The sequence below is a fragment of the Populus trichocarpa genome, chromosome 3 (assembly GCF_000002775.5).
Source record: "Populus trichocarpa isolate Nisqually-1 chromosome 3, P.trichocarpa_v4.1, whole genome shotgun sequence".
In the NCBI taxonomy this organism is placed as follows: Eukaryota; Viridiplantae; Streptophyta; class Magnoliopsida; order Malpighiales; family Salicaceae; genus Populus; species Populus trichocarpa.
In genome coordinates, this window is record NC_037287.2 from 21,652,894 (window position 1) to 21,674,937 (window position 22,044).

The following is a 22,044-nucleotide window of genomic DNA, read 5'->3' on the forward strand; positions in this document are numbered from 1 at the left end:
GGTAGTGCTCAACCTAGTAGGCCTTGACTCGATAGTCTTGGACCCGACAATGCTCGACTCAATGGTGCTGGAAGAGATTGTGTCTGGTCCAAGTGTCCTTAATCTAGTAGTGCTCTGCCCGGTAGTCCTCAACGTGGTAGTGCTCGAGCTAGTAGTTGTCGACCAGATAGTTTTCAGTCCAGTTGCCTAATTGTTCTCGAGGTAGTAGTTGTCGACCTGATAGTTTCCAGCCCAATTGCCTGATTGTTCTCAACGCAATAATGCTCGATCTAGTAATTCTCGTCCTGGTAGTGCTCGACCAAGGAGTGCTCGGCGTTCTTTACCCGGTAATTCTCGACGCGGGCATGATCTGTTGATGAACATCTTGGAGGTGGTGGGTGGTGAAATGAAGACATCCCAATTTATTTATTTTACAATCCCGTCTTTAGAATTCGACATCTCACTTAGAGACCGGGGCCGCTTAGAATTCCCTCGTCTCCACCTACCAAAACTTTTCTCTAATTTATTAAAAACAATTCTGCATTGGAATTAATATTACGATGATATGATTGCCATGACTTCAGTTCAGAGCGGGGATCTGTTCCTTTCCCAAATATTTTCACACATGCATACCTTCACCATCAAGTTTACACTCTTATTCCCCATCATCTGTTCTTTTTGGACCCCCCTCATCGTTGTAAGCTGCTGGGAAGACTAATTTTTAAAATGCAAAAAAAAATTAAAAAATGTTAAGAGAATGGATAATTTTTTGATTGTGTTATTAAATCTGGTTTAATGGGTTAATCTTGAAATCTCGTATTTTATTTGCCTAATTCGAGTTTCCAACTAAATCACTCGGGAACTAGTTCAAATTATATTGATTTATTTCATGGGTCCAAATACAATCCTGATAACTGGTACAAATATGACTTGACTTAAAAAAAAAAACCTTTAAGATGATAACTTTTGTTTTAAAAAAATATTGAGATAATGACAGATTAGATCGATCTCAGTCCCTCAGTAACCCGTGTCATAGATTCCATTGAATTTAATAATTTTTTAATAATTTTTTTTAATTATATGATAATAATATATGGTCATAAAATTGAGTATCAACCTAAAAATAAAAACTTATTTGATATAGTGATAACCCCATGTAAAGCAAAAAATAAATAAATCATGCAGTTTATTTCTCAACCAATCCTATATTAAATAATAAAATTAAAAAAACAAATTAAAACAATTAAAAGATAAAAAAAAAATCCGATAAATGAACTTGTCAAACTTATGAACCAGGTAACTCAGGGCTAGTATGCCAAATTTGAAAGCTGTTATGACCTACAGTTAGATTATAATTTATTTATTTTTAACTATTTGTTATTTTTGAACAATGCATATATGAGAGGATGAACAGTACAATGTAGGACAGTAAAAAAAACACACTCCTGTAGAGTAATACTGCATAACACAACGATGAGGAGCTAGCCCCACGACCCCACATCTCTCATCGACATTGAATATTCTACCTTAAGAAATGAAAATGGTGATCGATGAGGAATTAACCTGTCACCAGCAAGCTGTCGCGTCCAGAACGAAGTTGGGTTGCCTTTACTCCTTGGTTATTTAATGCCACCAACTCAAAGATTCATGCGCAATTAATTGGTCCCCTCCCTCCCAGATTCACCACAAAAGCAAAATAATAGTGAATTACCGGGCATGACGCCCCTGCATATTGAAATTTGGATCACAGGAATTGAATGTCTTGGATAGATATCGAAAGCTGCCATTAAAATCATATGAAAATAAAGACTTCATTTTCTTTAGATTAAATATGCAAGCTACACATTTCCTAGCAGTAATCCCCCGATGGCCAGCCTTTGTATGTCGGCTGTTTCAAAGAATTCCACATGCACAGTAGCGCGTAAAGGATATTGGACTGCTCGAAACCATGTAGTATTAGTAATTAAATATGTTGAATATCTCTGGTCCTGACAGAATCCGATGTCCTTCCTATCTCTAACCTATCCTAACAGGAAATGGGAGATCCCATCTGGATTTTCTATTTGCCACCTTTGGAGTTCTGACATCCAAACTCTGCTGATCTACAACACTGCAAGAGAAGGTTTGAATTATTATGTTATTCCATTATCGAATGAATGTGTTCAGATGTTGGGTTGGATTGTTTTGTTCCCAATATATTCATGGTACTAAATCAAAAAAAAAAAAACAACAACAACACTGTTTAGATCGATCGATCATAGGCTTAATTCTCACTCTAATTGATGAAATGATCGATCATAGGTCCTCCTCCTTATAAATTCAACAATATATTTCTTGTTTTTTGTGTCTTTATCGTAAGATGGAACTGTATTTTCTTTGGCCCATTCATTGGTCTATTCTGACGTGGTTTGCACACCAATTAACATTGAAGAACGAAGATTATTAGTCCACGAGATAAAGAAAGATGGACCATACTATCAAGAAGACTAGTATATAGATTATTACGGTCGGTTAGCTAGCTAGCTAGCTATCTGCCATGGGAATATTTATGATCAAGTCTTTAATCAATAGTATATAGATTACGTAAGCATGCAGCTCATCATGATCGACCAGTATTATTATTATTATTATTAATCAATATATCTTTGACACGTTAAAAGATCGAAGGTAATAATGTAAGGTATCTAAGTACAAATACAAGTGGGTTTAATGAGGAGTTAGATCTAATTTCACCATGTTGAATTATATATTGAGTTGAAATACTGATAAGATAATAAATTTAATATTATTAAATTCAGCTATTTGCTAAGTTCAAATATATATGAGTCTGATAAAGTGTTAGATCTAATATTATTGGATTTAATTTTACATTGAGTTAAAAATGCATGTAAATATGAAGAGGTGTTAGACCCAACATCTTTAGCTTTAGCTATATTCTATACCCAAGTGCATGTGGGTCTGAAAAGATGTTAGACCTAAATATCTTTAAGTTTAGCTACGCGCTGACAAAAATACATTTAGATCTGACAAGGTGTTAGACCTATTACCCTTGAGTTTGAAATCATTCCAAACCAAAAATATATCGAGTTGATAATCTTTTAGACCCCATTCTGGGTAACATGGATTTATTTGTTTATTCTTATGTCTTTTAATATAAAATATTAAAAATCAAGAATAATCATCTCTCTACATTCTTAGGTGCATAAAAATCTTTAAAAAACCTATCATATTTTCATCAACATTAATATTGTGCATGAGATTTTTATTCTTTATTAATATTGTATAAAAAATATTTATCACTCATTAATGCTATTAAGAGAAAATGATACTTCAATCCTTCCATTTAAGCAACATATAAATTAATTTATTATTAAAAATAATTGATTTTATCATTAAATAATCCCTAAATCTAAAAAATTATAAATTTGTTTTGCAGGTACGAGTCTTCCATCACCCTTCATCAACTTCTTAAAGTAATCACCCTCATTCAAACACTTAATAAAAATTTTATTCATCAGCATATTGGATTTTGTAACAAGAGTCTTTTACTCTGATAATCATCTAAAGAAGAAGAAGTACTAGCCGAGTGAATTACATGCATCATGTTTGTTGCGGCATGGTGTATGGTATAAGGGTCCTTCACCAGCAGAGTAACAGACAACTCTCTCTCTTCTCTCTCCCTAGTACTCTGTATTCACGCAGAGTAAGGTAGGCAGGTCTTTTGCCATGATGCTATAGCTAGAAACCAACAATAGTGATCTGCACTAGCACAACATATTGACACCAGTTAAATGCTTCGGTGTTTCATATCTGCTAGTCTCGCATGTGGTTTAAGTTTCAGATAAAATAAGTGATCTTTCAGCTGTCATAGTTGCAACAACGACAAATATTACTCGCAGTTCAGCATAGAACCACCACCATGGCCTGATTTAATCTCTTCTCTTTCCTTTTTCTAGCTAGCTATGGAAATTTCATGTCATCAGGACTACTGTTACCATTCAAATTAAGGTTTTTTCATCACTGAAAGGATTTTCTGTTAATGGTATATGATTGATCCTGTGTCTAATTGGTCCAGGACCGACCATGCTAGCTGTGGATGATCTCGGGTCTCAAGGGCCGTTTTAGCCTCAGCCATAGCCATAATATTGCTGGTATTTTCTTTTATCTGGTTCCTCGAAAACTTAATATTTCACTCCCCACCTTAATCTGTGTTTGTTGTCAGTTCATTAATTTAAAAATACGATTCTATGCATCACTGTACATTTTTCTTTAGAGAGGTACAGAAAACCAGAAATCTTGTATTGTTTACTTCACTGTCCTGTTTAATTCAACAGAATATTGTTAACTGTTTCTTGAGTTCACTATGTTTTTTTAACACTACTTGACATATCAACAACTTGGCATACAAGAAATTCATTCTACCTTTGCTGCAATTATAGTCTCTTAGTAGTTTCGGCCATTACTTAAAATGTGAAGGATTCGATCTTTATTATTTCTGAAGTCAAGGTTCTTGTTCAAACTAGACTAGTTCAATGTTATCTGCTCTACAGACTACATTTCCCTTGTTCAGTTGCAGAGTGTGAATTTGGAATAAAGAGCAGCAAGTCATGTAGAGAAATGAAACAAAGAAATCATATATTTTCCCCAGACTAGTATTGGGAAGCAGAAAAGATGGATTCAAGAAAATCTGTCAGAAATCTTGCTGAATCCCTTCATTCCCTACTAGGGATAAAGGCAAATCTAACTTCCAACTGGATTAAATCAGTTTGTGATATAATAAAAACCCTTCCATCTGAAAAATCAGTTGACATGCAGCCAACCAACTCTGATATTAATGATGATGATAATGAAGACGACGACGACTGCAGTGCAATTTCAAAAATAAAAGGTAAAAAAAAAAGAAGCACTTTTGCTTTCATAAATCTAGATGCACCTCTGTTCCTTATTATTCATATAATTATTGCTCACTCCCTTCTATAAAATTTATTTTCCCGTGAACAGATGAACTAACTGTCTTGACTAACCACATAAACCAACTGAACATAAAGAGGAGGCAAATCCTAAACGAGTTCCTGGACTTGAAAGGTTAGTCACGTTTCTTTTATTGTGATAGCTTGACAAGAGACAGACAAGTTGTTGGGCTGACACTTCATGCCATGCCCACTCATTTCATTGATGATAGCCGTGAATTAAGAGTAGATGGTTTCAGCATATGCCAAATTGATTACAGTTTAATAAATGCCATGCAGGGAACATCCGTGTATTTTGTAGAATAAGACCTATCACATCTGGGGAGAATTGTGGTCATTTAAGACCAGTCGTCGCATCGGATTCAAATAAAGTTGTTCTAAAGCTTATGAACAGTAAGAGCAAGAGTTACAATTTTGACAAGGTTCTCCACCCAGGTTCATCCCAAGGTGCTTGACGTAAATCAAGTCTCTGATTATTTAATTTCCTTTTCTTCCTCCAACAAAAAAGCAAGTAGAAAGCTATTTTATCATCATATATCACGATCATGCTTTAATAGTTGGTAGCTTTCAGATGAAGTTTTTACAGAAGTTGAACCCATCATCAAATCAGTCCTTGATGGTTACAACGCCTGCATTTTTGCATATGGGCAAACGGGCACAGGAAAAACTTTCACAATGGTGAGAACCAGCTAACACTTCACTCATAGCATATTTAGGTGTTTCAGAGGTAAACGACACAGCCAAAGGACACACACTGTGCTGAAGACACAATAATCCTACATGGGTTAATGTATTCAATCTACATCCGTGTCCTCTAACTTTATGTTGTTCTTGGTTTAATATATCCTAGGAAGGTGATGAAGACACTCCAGGCATAGTGCCACGGGCCATGGAGGCTCTATTTAAACAAGCAGTAGACAGTAACCGTGCATTTCTCATCAGTTTCAGTATGCTCGAGATATACATGGGAAATCTTAAGGACTTGCTTGTCCCCAAACCAACAAAAGCAACATATCCTATGCCACCTTGGTATATTCTCATACCCTAAATGTTTCAATGCATGGGTTTATCTAGTTCAATCATTTCGAAAGTATTAAGGTAATCCTTTCTAACACAATCCAAAATCTCTAAATACAGCCTTTCAATACAAACAGATCCAACGGGAGGAGTCGAAATCGACAACCTTGTGGCCATTAAAGTGAACGACTTCAACCAAGCTCTGAGGCTGTACAGATTGGGCTGCCGTTTCAGATCAACTGCCTCAACAAATTCCAACCTGACATCTAGCCGATCTCACTGGTAATCGAATTTCCCTAATTAGACTCTTATGTGTCAGTGTAATTCAGCATGAGAATAGAGCAGTCACGCAGTTGCCTTGATACATGGACTGATTCCAGAAAATTCTTCAATAAAGGGCAGCTATTATCCTCTGTTCTAATCTTGTTTCTTCTATATTGCTCACAATAGCATGATACGGGTAGCAATAACTTGCTTCAATGCTCCTGAAAGGCGAAGGGAAACAAATAAAATATGGTTAGTTGATCTCGGGGGAAGCGAGCGTGTACTGAAGACAAAGGCATGGGGCAAAAGACTCAATGAAGGAAAAGCCATTAATTTGTCACTCTCTGCCCTTGGGGACGTGATTAGTGCCCTCCAAAGGAAAAGGCATCACATACCTTACAGGTAACAGCGAACTCACCAAAATCTTATTTTCTCGGTATCTGAGCGTTTTGGCCACTCAACCCAACCCTATTTCATTCATATCTTCCATCAGAGTAAGTATAGCATTACCCACGGTTATTAAAAATAGTCATTGAATTGTCATTTAGAAAAGGATTACAAAAGGAAAAAATGAAAAAAATCTGAATTCTCTCAGATTGGCCTGTTCTCTAGTAATAAGTGAAAAAAGGAAATAGTTTCCTCTTCCTTTCCAAGATTCTAAATGTAAACAGAAGTGCTTCATCAGCTTTTCCAAACCTAAAAATCATGGGTGGCTAGATAACGGCGGCTTCTCCAGAGTCCCAATTAAAAACTAAATTATCCCTTTTACTTTTGACAGGAATAGCAAGCTGACACAAGTTCTCAAAGATTCTCTAGGTAACAATCCTTAATCATGTCCATACTTCTGTCAATGTGATTACAGCCGCTAACCATTCACAGGGGGATCTGTTCTTACCTCATTTGGAGTACCATAATAATTCTCAAACAAAAATTTAAATCAGAGTCATCATTCACCCATATCTGTTATTTATTCCTTAATCATATTATGTGACTTCTTTAAGAAAAAAACTGAGACTTATTTGTTGTTAGAAAGCGTGGAACTCATAGACCATCTTCTGCATTGTAATCTAAGTATTCTTTGCTAATGTAGTTCCCTTCCCCCCTTGCTATCCTCAGGTAATGATTCAAAAACAATAATGCTGGTCCATGTCAGTCCCAAAGAAGAAGATTTGTGTGAGACCATATGTTCTTTAAATTTTGCAACAAGGGTGAAAGGTGTTCACCTAGGAAACGACGAAACAATTGTAAGTAGGCAAACATACTTATTTAAGATTGTGCTTGTTTACATTACCAACGAAAAGCAAAAGTATTGAGTCCAAAAACGCATAAATTAACCTCTTAATGGAATTTTCTTGAATGATGGCAGATAAAAAAATTTAACTGCATCACTTTGAATAATTTTGGAAACTCTTTCACAACCATGTTTCAAGTCCTATAAACATAATTACATTTTTTCTTATCTGTAGCAAAACATATCAAGTAAAAAATTGGCATATTCTTGTGAACAATTGAAGTAGCAAGTAAAACAAAATAATAGATCATCTGACAAATGAGGTGGACGTTAATCATCAGGAAGCAAAAGAGAAGAAGGAAGTTGCAATGGCAAACCTGCAGCAAAAGATGAAACATATTGAAGATGAGTGGCTGCTTGCTAGAAGTGACATTGAAATATTAAACAAGAAATTAGAAAATCTAACAGGGACAAGTACATCATCTGAGGAGCAAATGGAGGCATACCATTCTTCTATAGAAGAACCACTTACAAAGAGCAGGATAGCAGATATTACAGCGAGTCCTTTATCAAAGTTACCAAGATTTATGAGGCCTACCATTTGCAGCCGAAGAAAATCTGGGACGAGGTATCAAACTTCTGAAGGAAGAGATGGCACAGTCCTTGCAAGAAGGAGAAGACCAACATTTCATCGAGCAGAGTCTGTGAGTTTCCCTGTAAAGCATCATTCAGAAAACAATTCAGACCACAGTTTTTCCAGATCTAGCTGTTTGGCAGGGTTGAACATGAAAGATAGTACTGATGATGCAACAGAATACAGCCAAGACACAACTGAAACTGGTTTTAAATTTAATGGTCTCCAAGAACAAGAAAGAGCACCAAGGAATTTGATTAGTCAAAAGCCAGGCATCAGTCACATTCAGAAAAATAGCAGTAGACAGATGAACAAAATCAACCGTGTCAAATTTTCTAAGATTGATAGCTGGCTACATCTACAGAAGAGTGAATCCACTCTAAGTGGTTGCACTCAAAGGAAAAAACGGGTTTTAGCTGTTCCTATTCCTGAGAAGAAACATAAGAGTACAGTAGAGAGCAAAGCAGACAATTTTTTTGACGAGAATGTGCATGACTATGCATATGCAAAGCAAGTTGTCAACCATGATGAAATAAATGATCTCGCAACCACAGGGGCAGTTGGAAAGCCCATATCAGAAGCGGTCATGGAAAACCCACTGAAAATGTTAAAAGATTTATTTAATGAGGACTCAAGATCAGATGTCACTTCTCCATTACAGACAACCGGGGGGGAAACAATGGTACAAAAACTACAGCTTTCTGTGGGCGATATATTAGCAGGGGATAATGAATACGACACTTTTTCTCCACAAGATGGGTGTTTTCCTAGTCTTGAAGAATGTGAGGATGGCAACAGGGTCAATGATATGTCAACTACAAAGGCACCAGAAGGCAAAATACTCCTGCTAAAGATCAGTGGGCGCAGTGAATGTTGTCCATCTGAATTATATACTACTTCCGTTTGTTCAAAAAGGGATTCTGGTGTCTCCTTTGCCGTGTTAGAACTGGAATCATGCTGTCAGCAAGCACCCACTGAATCAAATATGGAAGACAGTGAAAGGCAAGGCTTTTACTCCTTTCAGTCGTTGGCAAAAGAGACAAGACATGGCCTACTTCAGTTGAACTCAGCATTATTTATGAACAGTGAAAATCATGAGAACTTAGTTGTGACATTTGGTAAACCAGAAGGAAAATTACAGAACACAGGTAAGAACTTTGATGTCTAAACCAAATATTTCTCTCATGCCTTGACCATGTTCATTGTTATAATGGAACAATGGCCAACCTCCCATCACCTTTTTGTTTTGTTTTCCTTTTCTTTACTTTCTCTGCAACAAGCCCTCTTTGCTAACTTCCATAAAATGAAAAATAAATTATCTTACATTTATTCCTATTTAGTAAGGTCAAAGTCCACCATCTTACAATTTGCTCATATCTTGGCCAGGAATATGCCATGTTGTTAAACAGAAAATTGAGATTTTATGCTCCAGTGCTCTTCTAGGATTGGGGCTTTATGACCTGGGACTCGACCACGATTTCTTCTACGGTTTAATGCTTTGAAGCAGCTCCAGCGGATATGTATATCTATACATTTGCCTTTCTGTCTGTATACAATATGCTCATTTCATCTTTATTATCCCTACAACATTGGGATATGTTAGAGCCATTTTGCAACAAGTATCCTTATGTTGTAAGACCTCTGTAATTTTATTTTTCTTCTATACAATTATATTAATTGTCTTGTTCAATTTTCTGAACGAGGACTCACAAAATGTACTGGCAGTATTCGATAATTAGAACTACATAGAATCTTGGGGGAAGGTGTCAAACATGCTGATTATTTATTGACCCATTTTTTTGAAATGAAAAAGGATCCTCAATATTAACAGTCTATCGTGTTTGAATAGTAATGCTCCACTCACTAATCATTTTTGCAAATGAACTGTCAATTCTGTATGGTACACCTGACATTATATTTAGCACAAGAAATAAAACATTGGAAGCAGGAAATGAAAAGGAAAAACAATTTGTGTGTGCATGAAAATCTACCAACAGCTCAGAAAAATATGCAGGTTTTGCAAAGACATACCTCCTTGATGAGAAAGGAGATGTCAAAGCCACTCCCGTCTCTACGTGAGTTTATTGCTCAGCTGTCGAACATGTGAGGCGGGGCAGGTTTTCAGATGGTCACAGCATTTAGTTATCCAATGCAACCAGAAGTTGATTTGGTAATAGATCATGCATCTTTGGAAGTAGAAGTGCGTCCTATCCCAATTCAAGCAGCGCACCACTTTCCTTCTCGAAATGCTGAGAAAGTCCTAATTGCCGATTTATCTTGCTTAGAACTTCCTGTATCCTATCAAACTGAGAATGCGAAATCTCTCCTGCAATAAACTCATGAACTCTGTTATTCACTTCAATAAGACTTCCTCCTGGCATTTTTTTAACTCCTGCATCCCACATCACCTTTCTCACCACCCGAGACTCATTCCATCTACCACGAGAAGCATAAATATTCGATAAAAGTGCATAGTTTCCGCTGTTATCAGGCTCCAACTCTAATAGATGCTGCAATGCAAGCTCTCCAAGCTCAGGGTCACCATGAGTATTACAAGCAGCAAGAAGAGACCCCCATATAACCGCGTTAGGCTCGAATGGCATCTGAGCAAGTAGTGTTTGTGCCTCTTTGAGGTGACCAGCGCGCCCAAGTAAATCAATCATGCAGCCATAATGCTCAATCTTGGGTTCAATCCCATACCTAGATATCATACGGTTAAAATACCATCTACCGGTTTGTACCAATCCCACATGGCTACAAGCGGAAAGGATGGCAATGAAAGTGATGTCATTTGGCTTAACTCTTGCCCTTTCCATTCGAGAGAACATTTCAAGGGCTTCTGTTCCAAGTCCGTGCAAAGCTAGTCCAGCAATCATTGTTGTCCATGTTATGATAGTTTTATGATTCATATTCTCGAATACTTGTAATGCACTTTTAATGTCGCCAGACTTCGCATACATGTCTATAAGTGCATTGTTGAGAGGGATATTTGTAGTCAATAATCCAAGTCTGTCAATGTAGTGACGAATCCACTCCCCCAGCTCCAACGCACCCAGTCGGGCACAAGCAGTAAGCGCAACTAACATGGCAATTTCATCAGGCTCCACATTTTCGAGCTGCATTCTACGAAACAAAGCAATGGCATCGTGGGGCCGATTCGCCTGTGCATACCCAGTAATGAGAGCTGTCCAGGAGATAACGTTTCTTTGAGGCATACGTTCAAATAAATCTCGAGCATTACAGAGGTCACCATGCTTAGCATACCCATTAAGCATTGCGTTCCAAAGAGCGACATCTCCTGTCGACATGCTCATTCCATCAAACATCTTGCGCGCATCACAAATGCAACCAGAGCCGAAGGAGGAGTACATCTGGACAAAGGCCGTAAGGACGTGAAGGTCAGAGTGGAGGCCAAAGCGAATGGATTGAGAGTGAAGTTGCCTCCCAGTCTGGATCGATGAAAATCGAGTGACGGCCTTGAGAGCGAAAGGGAAAGAGTAGGAATCAGGTCGCAAGCCAGCAAGTTGGATGTTATTGTAAAGAAAGATTGAAGCTTTGGGGTGGGTGGGAGAGGAAGAGAGAGCTTTGATGATGTTGTTGTAGAGATAGATGTCGGGGGCATGGGTGATGGAGGTGAAGAGAGAGTAAGCATAGGAATAGAAGCCAAGAGAAGAGCATGCGTGAATGAATCGACTGAGGAGCAGGTTGTCTGTATCGAGAGCTCTGAGAAGCATGAAGGCATGTGTCTGGTGGATGTGCTTGAGATGAGAGGAATGGGCAATCAAGGAAATCAAAATTGATGATGATGAAACAAGGGAGCTGCAGTAGAGGAGGAGCATGGTCCTGTCGCTTTTCTTGGAGTTCAAATGTTCACCACCCAGCACTCCACTCACTCTCTCTAGCAGCCTTCAAACCCATGAGGACATAACCATCAGCTTGTGAATTTGCAGACAAGCCAACAAACCACAAGGAAGCCCGGCAGTACCCAGCCGTTAAGAGAGAATTTTGACCCTTATCAATTTAGGCCTCACAGGGAGTATAAATGCCACCCCTCCTTCCGCGCGATTGAAAATCCTCTCAATTTGAGTAACTCGTTAAATTACTTCCGTAGAAAGAATCTAAATTTGCCCCAAAATACAGTTTTAACGTCAAATTTTAATTAATCTCTCACCAAGACAAAAAATAAAGAATAAATCATAACTTGATGCTAAAAGAGGGAAAAAAGATCGTCGAACTGTAACGATTTCTGGGCTTTCCTACTGACATCTTATGAACTAAAGAAGGAAAAAAGATTTCATTTTTTAGTTATTTTATTTTGTTTTGGCAAGATGTTTTTTTAGTTAGGTGGCGACTGCCTGGTGGGAGAGTGAAAAGAAGAGGACAAAAGAAACAGTGAACGAGTGTAAAGAAGTTGGTGGATGAGAAAGCTGTTATACTTGAGATTTGAGAAGTGAATGTAGCAGCAGCAGCAGCAGCATAGATTTGGATTAAATGAACAGGACATGACAGCGTAGGGCATGTAGACTGGTGGGGGAAAAAGAACCAAGGTAAACAAGACAAGGGAGGGTATTGTGGCCAAGTTGCTAGTAACACTTAGTACTAGGACTACAGGAGTAGTGGTCTAGTGAGTTCAAAGAGAACGGGGCAAAGCGCGCTCCTCTCCAGCTTCAACACCAGTAACTTAACTCCAACGCCAAGCAACAGGTTAAAAAGGAACACAAGAAGCCTCCTGTCCTGGTTCATGTTTAGTTCCAAAGAATTTTCACTCATTGAAGAGGGAGGAGGCTCCATTTCATTACACTTCGCAGAGGGAGAGAGAGAGAGAGAGACACAGTGGTAGTTTTCCTTTTACTTTACTAGACTAGTTGTGTTTTATTGTAGGGGATTTTACTTCTATTTTATAATAATAAAAATTAAAGAAAAGAAAGAAAAATGGACCAAGTCAATGGTATGGTGGTTCGTTCGTTATCCCTCCTGGCTACTCCTGCTTAGCTTAGCTTCTCCTCTCCTCCTTTCTCTCCAAACCCTAAACCAAAATCCTATCACGACATCTTCATCATCCCTCCTAAACCCTTCTTCTACTACTCAAATACTTGCTGCTGCTGCCGCTCCTCCTGTCGATAGGAGTGTGCTGCGGTCTCTCATTATCTTTCAGATCTACCCCCTCCTCCATCGCTCTTCTTCTTTCTTTAATCTGTGAAAACTACTTAATTCCGTATTACCATCTAGTAGATTAGATGGAGGGGAATTCTGGCGGAGTTGGTGGTGGAGGAAGTGGCAGTGGAGGAGGAGGAGGAGGAGGAGGAGGAGGCGGAGGAGGGAATGATGTAGAGCTCATGTGCAAGACTCTACAAGTGGAACACAAGCTTTTCTATTTCGATCTAAAAGAGAATCCACGGGGTCGTTACTTGAAGATATCAGAGAAGACTTCAGCCACCAGGTCCACCATCATCGTTCCCTTCTCCGGGATTTCTTGGTTCTTGGATCTCTTCAATTACTATGTTAATAATTCTGCTGATGATCAGGACCTCTTCAGCAAGGAATTGCAGCTCGACACCAAGGCATTTCTTTTTTCTTTTAATTCTCTCTCCCTCTTTATTAGAATTATCACTGATCAGCAATAGCATTACCATTCATTCCAATTAATTGATTAATCAATTCCCATTACTGACCGGCAGGTTTTCTACTTTGACATTGGCGAAAACAGAAGGGGCCGGTTCTTGAAGGTAAAATGCTATGCTTCTTATTTCTTGTTGTTAAGCAGACACAACAACAAGATTTTATGGTCTGTGACAGGGTTTAGGGTTTAGGGAAGATTGTGTTTTTGCTTCGCACTTCTGTTTATCTATCCTAATATTGGATTGAGATGGCTTGCAAATTGCTAACCTCATATTTCTATGAAATATCACTCTTGCACTCAGTGGGCTCTTCTTCTTAGCAGTTGCTGAGCCTAATACTCTTTTTACTCTTGTCTTCTTGCAGAAATCTACATACCTAGGATAGTAATAGGTTAAGCATTTCTTCCTTCACCACGCCACAATCCAGCAAGAGTATTTAAAGGCACTTCCTTAACCAATGTTCCTAAATTCCGGAGGATGCTTTTATTTCCCTTCTTTGGGCTGCCTCTAGCTTGTTAATTTGGAGGAAAACTCATCCTCAAATTAATTTTGTATATTCCCCATTTTCCAATAAAAATTTCGCTTTTTTTCCATCAAATAACGAGTCCTATACAAGAGTGAAATTTTCTTTTATTACTTTCATGTTGTTCAACTCTTTAAGTTCTATTCTGAGATTAGACAGTCTGAGATTAGACAGAAGAGAGCAGACCTCAAAAGAGTTTGTTTTTCAATATCTCTTTTAAATCTTCTTACTTATCATTCTGGGTTATTGTTCTTTATTTGTTTTCTTCTGGTTAGTTGTTGGTACCCTCTAAGTCAGGTTACAGATTTTATTTGGAAATGCAGTTGTTAATAAAATAATGTAAATGACATGCTATAGGTTAATACTAGTACGAAACAGAGTCAGTCTTTACTTGTTATTGTCCTGTGGATCGGTAATCAATGCTTTTGAAGAGTCAATTTTCTAGATCATCTTCTTTATCCCTTCATGATCTCCATTGTTTTCCTACTGAACAGTGAGGTAACTGACCAATGATTAAGGCTTGATGATGCAACTTAAGGGCATTCACTCACCACCTCCACCTTGCTAGTCGCAATAGAATTTAAATGCATGTAAAAGAAGGGTAGAACTGATGGCTAGTAATTCCCCAAAGCATTTTGTTTATCTTAGCTAGATCAAACAGGAATAAGAGCAATTTTGAGGATGTTGTCCTTGAAACTAACGCTAAACTAGGTGCTGTCTTTGAGAAACTGTTAAGAACATGTATAGCGGAATCAATAGAAAGCAGAGGAACTGGTAATACATGGGGATTATTGTATCTTTGCACTTGAAGCTAAATGCCCAGCCTCCAATCTCTTAGGCCCACTAAAACAATAAGGGCAATTTGGCAGGATATTAGCAATCCTCGCACAGTATAGGATTTCATACTACCAGGCATCAAGTAGTGACAGGTTTTGTATGAAAGGCTTTGGCTACTGATGGGATCTTAAGTTTTCCAGATTGCAGTATGATCTTATTAAGAATTTTTAGCAAAATACCTGCTTTGTTCATGTCCCAGTTTTGGATGTATCAACAAAAGTCACATCTATATATGTCCAAACATTGGTCATCCTAAATCAGAAGATTCTTACAGTTCTCCTGAACTCCCCTCAGTTGTGACCATTCCATGCTGCACCTGGACGCACTATCAGGAAGAGAGTTTTTAGCTGCAATTGCCTTTATTTGAGTTCTCTGAGCATTACTCTATTAACTATACAATGACTATAGTTTGCAAGCAGCCAACTCTTTTTAAGAAACCCACATTCTTTTGTGCAGTGCTTGATGTGCACATACTTTCCAAAGTCAATTAATGAAAGAGAGCTGTCTGAGTTGTCTTTCCTGTCTACAATGGCTCTAGAATCTAGTTTGAACTTGCAACTTATAAGACCCTTTTAGGCAATTCGTGACTACTGCATCAAAATCCCTATCCCATGGGACGGTCAGAATTTTACCTGAGGGACTCCTTTGCTTGTCCTGAAAATCCACTCTTATGGAAAGTCGCTTTTAAGAAGTTGCATATTTTACCAATGTACTCACACATTCAGCTTCAAAACCTTTCTTTCTGTCATTCTGTAATTTATTTTATATGCCCCTTATTTCCTGGAGACTTTGTTGATGCTATGAAGTCAAAATATGGTTCAGGTCTGGTTTATATAAACCTCCTAACTTGTTCAATGTAGTTTTGCGTACTGAGAAAACTTCATGGGAAGTAATGGAGCATAATAAAGAAAATGGAAGAAGAGATAAAGCCATATGTATGCTTCAATGAAATAGGAGAAGACAAAGTGTTAAGAAAAAAAATGTAATAACATCTTGAAATATTTTCTGATCTTCACTAACATCTACTTATTCTTGCAAAATTTACGGGGAAGTAATAAATAATATGCTTAGGTTTTAAATTACCTTTTAGCAGATGTAATTTGCATGCAAAAGAATGATTGAACATATGCAAGGGTGACAGAGCAGCAGATGTAATCTTACAACTTTCAGGCATTATGCATGCTGTTGCTTTGAGAGAAAACGAAAGGAAATCTATGTTCTTCGTGTAATTTGTTTTCCCATCTTCAGGGCCCTATTCAACTTGCTACAATGCGTTCACTTCTCTAATAGATATATCTTGCAGGTGTCTGAAGCTTCTGTCAGTAGAAACCGAAGTACTATTATTGTTCCTGCTGGAAGTTCACGGGATGAAGGGTGGGCAGCGTTTAGAAATATTTTGGCTGAGATCAATGAAGCATCAAGACTTTTTATGCTGCCCAATCAGGTGATGCAGTTTTACATGTGTTCCGCCAAAAAAAAGTAACTTTCTAATTTATTAGAGGGGGTCTCACTTATGATTATTTCATCCATGTTTTTATGCCTGCCACAACAGCAAAGTTCTGAAACTTCTGAGCGCCTCGTTGGACTTTCTGATGATGTAGGGGCTGGCTTCATATCTGGGCACAGTAGCCAATCTGTGACGACTTCTGAACTGAATGTTGACAGGTCAGTTGAACTGCCCCCACAGGATGAAATTGGTAACATGGCGGTGTCAAAGGTAATCAGAGTTGATCAGAAAAGATTCTTCTTCGATCTTGGTAGCAACAACAGAGGTCATTTTCTGAGGATTTCAGAGGTGAGATTTCAAGAGAAGTTTCAATTATAGTCCAATAAGTCTTTCTTTTTACTTTGGGGGGGTTATCGATGAAATCACCCCTTACAGAGCCAGGAAAGCTACGTATCCATGATTCTGTGTTCTGAAGTGAAGGCTTATGGTGTCCATTTGAAGTTGTGATGGAATGTTGTCGAAATTGCAGGTTGCAGGTAATGATAGGTCCTCAATAATTCTCCCACTTTCTGGGCTGAAGCAGTTTCATGAGATTGTGGGTCATTTTGTGGAGATAACCAAAGATCGAATTGAAGGAATGACAGGAGCAAATGTTCGGACTGTAGACCCTCCTCAAAGATGAATGTTCATTATTTGAAGGTTTGAAGAGGGGAAAAAAACGAATGGTGAAGACTATTGGGGGTCGGTGAAGAACCATTTCACTGTTTATTCTGTCAAGGGGTTACTTTGCTGCAGCAAGCAGGTGTTTGGTTAGGGTGTGACTGTGGTCGGTCTATTTTTCTGTTAGTTTCTTCTTCCCTTCCTTTTCTCATTTAAGTCTCAAAATAATCCGATTTATCTGTATGATGAACAGAAAAGTTTCGGAGATGCTTTACAGTGCATTCTATGTAGGGAATAACAGAAGAAACGAGTCAGATAATTGTAATTGTTAGTGTTTAGTTTGATAGTGTGGCACGGTTGTTACATTTTTCAATAAGGCTCATTGCAGATGTTATTGTCCAGTTTCAATTTAATGTCTCAGAGGTTGTAAAGATGGCCTGCAAAGTGATTGCAGAATTGTTAAGCTTCGATGATCAGTTCAACTATTACCACCATTTTCTGGGTGTGCATTATATATCACTACCGGTTTCCTGTTAGCGAAATTCTTTTCTTTTTTCTCTTCACTTCGTTTCTAGATGTACAAATAGTAGCCGCTTCAATAAGATTTTTTATCCTGGTCGTAGGAAATATTACCTACGCGCTTGGCGCTAATGGGTTGCTTGAAGGTATTATAGTGCCTTCAAATTTTATAATAAGATAAAAGTTTACTATGTAGTGCCTTGATTGAGTGATTAGTAAAATTATTACCAGCAATAAATAAATAAAAAAACAATTTAATAGGTTGTAGTTTGAAGGAATGTAACTGTAAGGCCTTAAGGTAGCCATATAAATAATCCTGCCACCTTGCTGAAGTATTAAGATTTCTTAAATCCTTCAGTCAACTTTGGCTCTGAGTCTGTTTCCTGGTGCTCTGATGCTGTGCTCTCTTGTGCCTGGATCCAACTCTCTCTATCACTCCGCATCGACTATATTCTAATATATCTAATAGAACTTATTCCTCATCCATCGATTCATGTATAAAATATGACACAGCACAGCTCCCCTTCAATTGAAATAGGAAGAGCTGTGAAAACATATATATGCAGCCACATATAAATATATAGATTCAATGTTATTCTGATTGTATGAAAGGGAGAAAGAACATAACATTTATTTGATGAATACAAAAGAAAGAAAGAAAGAAGAAGATAGTAATTTGGAAAAAGGTAACTTGAATAAATTGAAAAGGTTTAACACATGGAGGATGAGCCACTCTATATCTTAGATGCTGTAAGGTGCGGGTTTTGGCATGTCCTTGACGATGCCACATAGTAAAGAATTATCGGGAAGATTGTACTCGTCCCTGAGGGAGCGTGCAGGGGAAAGAACACTGGCATACAGCTGTTGTCCTAGATAAGCTCTTTCCCACATCTCTGACCTGATGTTCCACAATCCAGCATTGTCGAATGTCAAAAGGATGGCAGCCCAGGATTTGGGGTAGACCTGAACGGTTGTCCTACTCACTGCGTCAAGGAGATTGTAGTGCTTTCTCTTCTCAGGGGTCCAAGTGCCTGGCTCCACGCTGTTATATATATATATATTGACCAGTTAGTTAGTTAGAGATCACAATAAAATAATTAAATATATACTGCATGTTTAATTAATCCATCCAATTAATATCGAATAATGCATTACTTACGCGACTGCAAAGAAAGAATAACCATCTAAGTGATATGATTGCATGCTCTTCTCGTGGTTCTCAAAGATGATCTCAACGAAGTTACGGAAGGTGAGGTTAAGGACATTGGGCTGTGTGACAATCTTAGCATTAGCAACGTTGGCCTGTGGACTGTCTAGGATGGTGTCATACTTGAACACCTTGTCTGCGACCCCATAGTACTCAGCAAGTTTGAGTGGTGTTTCTGGATTAACGTGAGATACTCCATTGAGGGCATAGCGAAGCTTGCCACCTTCTTGGCTAGCCGAATTTATGAGCTTAATGGTGCGGGTAATGTTGATGGAACCATAATGGTAGGAGCCTTGAGGGTTAGGCCTAGCAGCACTGGCTGTAAGGTTCCAGCGGAAGGAACGGAATTGATTGAGAGACCAAGCCCATCCAACTGGTGCCTCAGGGAGCTCAGGTGATGCTGGACCCTTGCCATTGGTATAACGGATGATGCCCTTGCCAGTAAGAACCTGCTTATTGAATCGGGTGGAAGCCACCATGTAGTAGTCTTTGGGATCTTGGTTGGCTGTCACGAGGACACTGAAGCATTGTCCAACATGGACATCGAGTGACTCGTACACGTTTTGCACCACATGGGATCCCTCCATTTCCACAAGCTTCATTGTATGGCCTTGGATCCTGAAATTGAGAGTATTCTTGAGCCCAGCATTGCAGATTCTGTACTTGTATGTCTTTCCGGGCTTCATTGTGAAGAGAGGCTCATCCTTGCCATCTCCCTTGGCGTTCTTGCCATTGACGAGGACACCATCAGGCCTTGCAAGAGTGCGACCGCTATCCAAGAGCTTCTGGAGAGCAGTGTGGCTCTTAGAGTACCAGTCATTGAGAATGACAGTGTAATCATCCTCGGGATCAGCATAAGGGACAGGGATGAGTAGACGACTATTGATGCGGAGGCCACCAAAACCACCAGTTGCACGGTGCATGCCTGTGGTTGGGTAGTAGATGTAGCTACCAATCTGGTCCTTAACCTGGAAGTGGTAGGTGTAATTGGTTCCAGGAAGGATGGGGCAGTTGGTACCAAGCACTCCATCTTGCCATGAATTCTTCCTCTGCTGGATGCCGCTCCATGTCAAAAGGAAGGGCTCGTCGAGGTTATTGAAGACATTAATGACAATGTTGTTATTACTGGTGGAGTTGATATTGGGTCCGGGGAATTGATTATTGATGAGAATCACCTGCTGGGGAACCCCCAAGGGAGAGAGGGTGCCGTAGGTGACGTTCCATGTGAAGAACAAGTAAGGGTCTTCACCCCGGACTCCCAACATTGTTCCTGCAGAGATGCAGAGCAAAACCAAAAACATCACCCCAGCCATCTCTCTGATATTTTTGTGTGCCTTTCGATCGGGTTATATATATAAATTAATATCAACCCTTTTCCTCTTTCTCCCTTTCACACAACTAATTAAATCTCAGTTTCTTCTGTCCCTATCAATGGAAGAAGACAGATTTACCTTCTTCTACATCTTGAATGCTGCCCCTACCCTCGTCTTTTATACCATGCATGCACAAAAATCAACCACTAGACTCCCGCAAATTTCCTCTCTGGCGCCTTGCATCACTCCCTTCCTCACATTTCACAACAAGAAATTTGGATCTAAGCCGAGTTTCATGCACTGCTTAATTTGCTATTTAGGGTATGGCAGAGCAATGCTTTTTTTTTTCTTAAAAAAAAAAGTCGTCAAAATACGTGGTAAAGGGTAGGTATATTCTAACCTCTAATTAAATTATACTATAAATTAAGATTTCTTCTCTCACTTTTAATGTTCAGATAATGTGTCCTGAGTTAGACAGATAGCCCTTTGTACTATAAGGAGAGAATGAGAAGGTAAAGCAAGAGTCAATTATTCAGAAAATTTCAGTCCTCTCTCTCTCTTTTACCTCTAATGTGGGCAGTGTTTAATATGATCCCAGGAAAACTCTCCAGATCAAAACGGTGCCTTTGCTATTTTGCAAAGGTATTTAATTAATGCTGAAAAAAATTGTCATATTTTTTCTCCATTTTTGTTTCAATCACAACCAAATATGACCGGTTTGGACAAAAAATTATATTTACGTTTGCCTAGGTATATCTAGAGCAAGATTCAGTCAAATGTGATCCGCCATCATCAATTTTTAACAGGTTTTTTGTTTTTTTTTTTGGGAGCTGCTTATTAGAAACATGACAGTGTAGGACATTTTAGGTTTTGTAGTTATGTTTGGTCATTAGGCCTTTTTATAATAATAATAAAAAATTTCATTGAACAAAGAGTTATTTCAAAAATTAACTCTGTTTATTTGTTAGAAGGTAGTTTTTTTTTAAAAGTAATTTTCTGAATTCCTGAAAAGTGAATTATTTTTTGATATTTGGTAGTGTCATGAAAAATAAATTGGAAAATACTTTCCAGTGTTTGATTATGTTATAGAAAATGAACTAGAAAATAACTTATTAATGTTTTTTTTTCAAGTTTATTAAAATAATGAGGAACAAACTTTACAAATTAAAAAGTTGAATGAGAATGAAAAATATATAATTTCATAAATTATCTCAAATAAAATAAATAATAATCAAAATAATAGAGATCAAATCTAACAAATAAAAAAATTGAAAGAAGATGAAATTAAAATAATAATAATTACAATTTCATAAATTATTTCAAATAAAATAAGTAACAATCAAAAGAATGAGGATCAAATTTGATAGATAAAAAATTTCAATTAAAAAAATAATAAGAGAAAAGCAAATAACAATCATGAAAATGAGGACCAAAGTTAATATAAAAATAAAATTAAATCAAATTTTAAGGGATGAAATTAAAAAAAAAGATTCAAACAAAATATATATCAATCAAAAGTTTGAGGACAAATATATATAATCAGCAAATAAAATGATATTCCTAAATTTTCACAATTTCTAGAAAGTGTTTTCCGTCCAAAATAAAAGGAAAACACTTTCTTGAAAATCAAGCCAAATGTTTCTTTGAGTGAAAAGTGTTTTCCGTTGACCAACTTTTCTAATGACAAACAAACGAAAAAGTGGTTTCTAGAAAACCATTTTCCGGGCAAACAAACGCCTCGAGTAAAATTTACTAAAAACCTTATTTTTTTATATGGAATACCTACATATATAAATTATACTTCATAGTTTAATTAGGCCTTTGG

The 22,044-nt window shown here is 37.8% G+C and overlaps 4 protein-coding genes across 12 annotated transcripts; 2 read left to right on the forward strand and 2 right to left on the reverse strand.

Annotated features, from left to right (window-relative positions):
• Window positions 1–3,445: 3,445 nt before the first annotated feature.
• LOC7461337 (kinesin-like protein KIN-14T) lies at window positions 3,446–9,930 on the forward strand. Of its 4 annotated transcripts, none has more exons than XM_052451135.1 (13): window positions 3,446–3,687; window positions 4,055–4,130; window positions 4,530–4,867; window positions 4,981–5,064; window positions 5,229–5,396; window positions 5,521–5,627; window positions 5,800–5,978; window positions 6,087–6,248; window positions 6,417–6,632; window positions 7,009–7,046; window positions 7,347–7,474; window positions 7,803–9,243; window positions 9,482–9,930. In XM_052451135.1, the coding sequence occupies exons 3-13, from the start codon at window positions 4,651–4,653 to the stop codon at window positions 9,595–9,597; spliced, it is 2,856 nt and encodes a 951-aa protein (XP_052307095.1). In that variant the 5' UTR covers window positions 3,446–3,687; window positions 4,055–4,130; window positions 4,530–4,650; the 3' UTR covers window positions 9,598–9,930. The 4 variants fall into 4 exon arrangements, with proteins under 4 accessions (XP_052307095.1, XP_024453742.2, XP_052307096.1 ...); XM_024597974.2 differs by having other exon boundaries at window positions 4,550–4,867; XM_052451136.1 differs by having other exon boundaries at window positions 4,556–4,867.
• Window positions 5,964–12,782, reverse strand: LOC7463559 (pentatricopeptide repeat-containing protein At5g56310). 6 transcript variants are annotated; one of them, XM_024597980.2, is made up of 4 exons: window positions 10,127–12,782; window positions 8,060–8,175; window positions 7,778–7,838; window positions 5,964–6,451 (listed from the first exon to the last, which is right to left on the reverse strand). In XM_024597980.2, the coding sequence occupies exon 1, from the start codon at window positions 11,932–11,934 to the stop codon at window positions 10,303–10,305; it is 1,632 nt and encodes a 543-aa protein (XP_024453748.1). In that variant the 5' UTR covers window positions 11,935–12,782; the 3' UTR covers window positions 5,964–6,451; window positions 7,778–7,838; window positions 8,060–8,175; window positions 10,127–10,302. The 6 variants fall into 6 exon arrangements, with proteins under 6 accessions (XP_024453748.1, XP_024453744.1, XP_024453747.1 ...); XM_024597976.2 differs by having other exon boundaries at window positions 7,968–8,175; XM_024597979.2 differs by lacking the exon at window positions 5,964–6,451 and adding an exon at window positions 9,460–9,676 and having other exon boundaries at window positions 7,598–7,838.
• Window positions 12,783–12,847: 65 nt separating this feature from the next.
• Window positions 12,848–17,716, forward strand: LOC7461336 (transcription factor Pur-alpha 1). The gene is made up of 5 exons (XM_002304808.4): window positions 12,848–13,656; window positions 13,774–13,821; window positions 16,377–16,517; window positions 16,626–16,868; window positions 17,050–17,716. Exons 1-5 carry the CDS (start codon window positions 13,333–13,335, stop codon window positions 17,200–17,202), a joined length of 909 nt encoding a protein of 302 aa, XP_002304844.2. The 5' UTR covers window positions 12,848–13,332; the 3' UTR covers window positions 17,203–17,716.
• Window positions 17,717–18,272: 556 nt separating this feature from the next.
• On the reverse strand, window positions 18,273–20,378 carry LOC7463558 (L-ascorbate oxidase homolog). The gene is made up of 2 exons (XM_002303938.3): window positions 18,859–20,378; window positions 18,273–18,741 (listed from the first exon to the last, which is right to left on the reverse strand). The coding sequence occupies exons 1-2, from the start codon at window positions 20,217–20,219 to the stop codon at window positions 18,441–18,443; spliced, it is 1,662 nt and encodes a 553-aa protein (XP_002303974.1). The 5' UTR covers window positions 20,220–20,378; the 3' UTR covers window positions 18,273–18,440.
• Between the last annotated feature and the right edge of the window lie 1,666 nt (window positions 20,379–22,044).

Coding starts and splice junctions, on each gene's coding strand:
- LOC7461337 (XM_052451135.1), top strand. CDS start 4,651: ATGGATTCAAGAAAATCTGTCAGAAATCTTGCTGAATCCCTTCATTCC. Junction 5,397..5,520: donor CCACCCAGGTTCATCCCAAG/GTGCTTGACGTA, acceptor GGTAGCTTTCAG/ATGAAGTTTTTACAGAAGTT. Junction 6,633..7,008: donor AGGCATCACATACCTTACAG/GTAACAGCGAAC, acceptor TACTTTTGACAG/GAATAGCAAGCTGACACAAG.
- LOC7463559 (XM_024597980.2), bottom strand. CDS start 11,934: ATGCTCCTCCTCTACTGCAGCTCCCTTGTTTCATCATCATCAATTTTG.
- LOC7461336 (XM_002304808.4), top strand. CDS start 13,333: ATGGAGGGGAATTCTGGCGGAGTTGGTGGTGGAGGAAGTGGCAGTGGA. Junction 13,657..13,773: donor AATTGCAGCTCGACACCAAG/GCATTTCTTTTT, acceptor ACTGACCGGCAG/GTTTTCTACTTTGACATTGG. Junction 16,518..16,625: donor TTTTTATGCTGCCCAATCAG/GTGATGCAGTTT, acceptor CTGCCACAACAG/CAAAGTTCTGAAACTTCTGA.
- LOC7463558 (XM_002303938.3), bottom strand. CDS start 20,219: ATGGCTGGGGTGATGTTTTTGGTTTTGCTCTGCATCTCTGCAGGAACA. Junction 18,742..18,858: donor TATTCTTTCTTTGCAGTCGC/GTAAGTAATGCA, acceptor TATATATAACAG/CGTGGAGCCAGGCACTTGGA.